Raw genomic sequence first — 4,776 nt, 5'->3', positions numbered from 1 at the left:
ACCCCATCAGATTTGGAAACAAGCTCTCTATGACTTCCTTTCTCCACAACTCTTCCCTTATGCAACACAACAATCATGTCTGCTTTTCTTATAGTTGAGAGCCTGTGAGCCACTAACACTGTTGTTCGTCCCTTCATCAGCTTGTCTAGTGCCTCTTGGACCAGTTTCTCTGAGCTCGTGTCCAAAGCACTCGTTGCCTCATCAAGGAGAAGCACTGAAGGATCCTTCAAAACTGCCCTCGCAATAGCCACTCTTTGTTTCTGACCACCTGATAACTGCACTCCCTTATCCCCCACATGCGTCTTGTATCCTTTTTCCATCTTGATTATGAACTCGTGCGCATTCGAGGCTTTTGCGGCTTCAATGATCTCTGCCTCTGATGCGTTCTCGTTCCCATACTTGATGTTTTCGTGTATGGTTGTTGAAAACAGAGCCGGTTCTTGTTGAACTAATGCTATCTTCTTGCGCAAGCTACGTAGGTTTATAGTTTTTATATCTTGCCCATCGATACAAAGTTTTCCGCTGGTCGTATCGTAGAATCTCATGATCAGTCCGACCACTGTACTTTTTCCTGAACCACTAGCTCCGACGACCGCAAGACTCTTCCCGGCTGAAACCCAAAGATTTAGATTTTGAAAAATGGCGATTTCAGGTCTCGTTGGATACGCAAAGCTTACGTTTCTAAACTCTATATCTCCTTTGACCTGAGTGACCAATCTTGAGTTAGGCTGGTCCGGGGGTATTTCACTCTCTCTATGTAGTACCCTAAAAACAGAACCTAGTGCTTGAGTTCCCTTCACGATATCTGGGGTTAACGCTAGCGTCTCTGCTACCGAGTAAGCTGTGACGAGCAATACCATGAAAGATTTGATACTATCCTCAAATTTTGTCTCCTTCCGCTGAATTAACACTGAGATGTACCAGAGACCAAGTGCGTAGGAACAGTAGGCGAGACACTGAGATAAACCGTATCCAAATCCAGAGATATGACCTTTGAGTAAGGCATTCTTGGTGGGTTTACTTAGCTCACAAGTAAACTGTTCTGAGATTTGCTTTTCAGCACCAAACGCAGCTACAGTTCTTATATTCACAATCGCTTCACGCGCCAATGAAGTTGCCCTAGAGTAAGCCCTTGTGTAATCTCCTCCAAAGCCTTTTAGAAATAATTGCTGTAAAATATATCGTTCAAGCTTATTCGGTTTCAAAATTCAAAATATGGTTGAGAGATCTGGGTTTTGAGCTACCTCGGTAAGTGAAGCGGCAATGAGAAGAGGGAAACAAGCAGTTACTACGGCTGCAACACGCCAACTATAGAAAAAGGCAAGTGCTAAGGCTGTGACTGTAAGAGATATGTTCTGGACTATTGTCGAGAGGCGATCCGCTATAGCACTCCTCACCAAGGTTGCATCAGCAGATAATATTGAGGTGAGTGAGCCAGTGTTGTTCTCATCCAGATCAAACCACCCAATCTCATTCAAAATAATTGCTGAAATTATTGTAGAAAGATATATAAACATTCGTATTCAAATCGATCTAAAAACAAAGATGTTTAAAAAAATTTTGTTCACCTGAGAATAAGGATAGGCGCACCCGAGAAGTAAGACGCTCTCCCATAAGTGTATAGAAGTAATGCTGGAGGAGATATATAGGAGTTGTTACTATTCCAGTTCCAACGAAGATAATAATTACCTTTTCGACTTCGCGCTTGATCAGACTAGGAAAAGGTGAATAAAACGTGGTTAACACATAAGCAATCCCCATTGAGAACAATGCTGGTAGTGATCCAGCCAAAACTGCACCAATTGAGCCAAGTAATGCATAAAGCCATTCTGGAGCATTCAGCTTTATAAGTTCCCATATCACTGAAGACGAACTTATATCTCCATCATTTGAATTTTTATCAGTCTTCTCATGGTCTTCCCTAAAGCTAGAAGTCCTTCTTGAGCTAAAAACTCCTCTTGAACTAAAAGATCCAGCTTGAGATCTACAAGATTCAGACATGACTGATCTCAAGTTTTCTTGAGGTTCTGTGTCTTGACATTTCACAAGAGTCGCATAATGTCCTCCTCTTGATATCAGTTCTGAGTGGCTTCCGATTTCCATTACGTGACCATCTCTCAATACAAGAATCTTGTCAGCATTTCGAATGGTGGATAATCTATGTGCAACGACGATTGTAGTTCTTTTTTCCATGACATTATCAAGTGCTTGCTGAACAATCTTCTCTGATTCGACATCAAGAGCGCTTGTTGCTTCATCTAAAAGTAATATCTTTGGATTTCTTAGAACTGCTCGAGCAATTGCAATCCTCTGTTTTTGTCCTCCCGAGAGTTGAGTCCCTCCTTCTCCAACCTATGTGAATGGTTTAGCCAGTAATTAAATAAAGAAGAAATATGAGAAGATATGATTGTGAAAATTAGATAATTTAATTTACCTGAGTATTGTAACCATTAGGTAATGATTTAATGAAAGAATCTGCGTTGGCTGCTTTAGCAGCTTCTTCGATCTGAACCATACTTGCATTCCCTTTACCGAGAAGAATGTTGGAAGCTATGGTTGTGGCGAATAATGCTGGTTCTTGACTCACTAATCCCATCTGTTCTCTCAACCATTTAAGCTTCATGCTCTTGATGTCATTTCCATCCAATAGAATCTCCCCTGAGTTAGGTTCATAGAACCGTTGCACCATTGATATGATTGTGCTTTTCCCTGAACCACTTGGACCGACAAATGCAAAAGTCTTGCATGAACATATTGTGAAACTAAGATTATCAAAAACCATGTTTGGTCTAGAAGGGTATGCAAAAGATACTCGATGAAACTCAATTTCCCCAGCTACATTTTCCAATGTTGTCCCATTGTCTAATCTTTCAGAACTTTCAATATTGTTGTTTCCTATCATTCTAAAAATATTTGCAGCAGCAACTCTGCCTTTGGTAATTGCGGATAAGCTAGGCACGGCTTGACCTAAGGCGCTGCAATTGTAAGAAAATGATGTGTATGATGCAAGCTGATGATATATCAAGAAAAAAACTCTAGGATGTTTTGGACTTACAATCCACTGTAAATGACATTGAGGATCGTTGTGAAGGCTTTTGCTCCGCTTGTTTTGTCGTGGCGTACAAGAAGACTTGCATACCAAAAAAGAAATGCCCAAGCAAAGAACAAGAGACTATATGTTAATCCAACTCCTAAACCTTTAGCAAGACCGCTCCTTTTACTGAGTTTTAAAGCTTTCTTGAGAGAACTTGCGTAAGTTTTTACAGCTTTCTCTTCTCCTACAAATGCATACACTGTTCTCACCTGTGACATTACCTGATGATCCATAGAATTATGTTAAGAACCGAATAAAAAAACGATCCTGATATTTGATTATGTTTCCTTTGATTTCCCATTTTTTAGCATGTCACAAACACTTTTTGTGAAAAAACTGGAATGTTATTATGGTTCCCTTTTTAAAATGTCATTTTTTATGTGAAAACTTCCTTCACACGTAAACGCATATATTAGTTTTTAAAACAAACCTCTTCCGCAACTTTTCCTGCATCAGCATAAGCAGCTTCACTCTTCTCTGAAATTGTAGACATGACTATAGCGTAGCCTCCTCCTGCAACTGCTATCAATGGAACCACTCCTAATGTGAGCAACGTTAATTGCCATACCGACAAAAAACCTATGACAAATCCCGCAATGAACTGACACAAGTACCGCAAAACATGGCCAATCTGAAAAAAAAAAAAAAACAAGAAAACATTTCATCAAGTTACAAAGTTTTTGTTTCGTCCTTATAATTAATCAAAAAGGGTTACTTTATCGCCAATTGCATCTTGAACCAAGATTGCGTCGCTTGAGATGTGGAAAATGAAGTTTGAATCTCTAGTTTCTGTATCGAAGAAGGTAATATCTTTTGCTAAGATTGATTTGAGATAATTTATACGCAATCGTGCAGTTTGTCTTTCCCCTGTTTGCATCCAACAAGCAACTCCTGCCAATAAACCATTTCAATTTATAAACATGAAAAACTATTTTTAGTAACATTATATATTATTACAAAAAAACCAGATCAACGTAGCTAGACAAGTACCGATCCATGCTGATACCAAATTGAACAATCCTAGGTAGACCAAGTACAGAGCATTCTGGAAAAAAAAAACAAACAACAAAAGTGTTAAAGCAAAAATCAAGAATATTAGCGGTTAAATAATTTTGAAGAAACCTGTGAAACGCGGGAGGATATGGCTTTAGGATCTGTAGAAAGACTTCCAAGAGAATCTAGCATTCCACCGAAGAACACGAAGAAGAGTGGAAGCGTACCGCCATGAATACAAGTGCCTAAACCGCCTAGGAACATCAGAAAGCAATCAACATGATCTGCTGCACCAAACAAACCCATCAATGAAACTGGTTCCTTCTTCATTTTTTTCTTCTCCTCCATCTTTGTTTCCGTCTCACCCTGAATATATCCATTAGAGGGTGGTTCTATGTTATCCATTGCGACTTAACACAGTGACTAGAAACAGAGAGAAACTTGAGAGCGTAGATGAGCAGAGAAGGGATTTAGAGGTGTTTGGCATGTGGCAAAAAAATATAGGGTAACATGCATGGGAAATATAAAGAAAGTTCACTTCCCTCGCTCATTTAATATCACCATCTTTCTAACTAATTTTTTGACAACTCAGTAAAAGCCAGATCCGCCCCGGCCGTAACTGGACCATAAGGGGTTCGTCGTATCTTTTTTAGAAACTGTATACATTTATTATGCAGTCATAAGAAGTT

General features: G+C 39.4%; 1 protein-coding gene across 1 annotated transcript in view; it reads right to left on the bottom strand.

Annotated features, from left to right (window-relative positions):
* The window catches only part of LOC104778914 (ABC transporter B family member 14-like), a 5,105-nt gene extending 554 nt beyond the window's left edge, over window positions 1-4,551 (bottom strand). The window contains exons 1-9 of the mRNA XM_010503324.2: window positions 4,217-4,551; window positions 4,085-4,139; window positions 3,810-3,985; window positions 3,525-3,725; window positions 3,056-3,315; window positions 2,435-2,975; window positions 1,569-2,352; window positions 1,245-1,486; window positions 3-1,169 (exon numbers count right to left, since the gene is read on the bottom strand). Coding sequence (XP_010501626.2) covers window positions 3-1,169; window positions 1,245-1,486; window positions 1,569-2,352; window positions 2,435-2,975; window positions 3,056-3,315; window positions 3,525-3,725; window positions 3,810-3,985; window positions 4,085-4,139; window positions 4,217-4,492 — 3,702 coding nt within the window. The 5' untranslated portion in view covers window positions 4,493-4,551. The remainder of the gene's footprint in view (window positions 1-2; window positions 1,170-1,244; window positions 1,487-1,568; window positions 2,353-2,434; window positions 2,976-3,055; window positions 3,316-3,524; window positions 3,726-3,809; window positions 3,986-4,084; window positions 4,140-4,216) is intronic.

This window comes from Camelina sativa, chromosome 3, assembly GCF_000633955.1.
Source record: "Camelina sativa cultivar DH55 chromosome 3, Cs, whole genome shotgun sequence".
Lineage (NCBI taxonomy): Eukaryota > Viridiplantae > Streptophyta > Magnoliopsida > Brassicales > Brassicaceae > Camelina > Camelina sativa.
The sequence above is the reverse complement of the archived record's forward strand: the minus strand, read 5'-3'. Positions and strand labels throughout refer to the sequence as shown.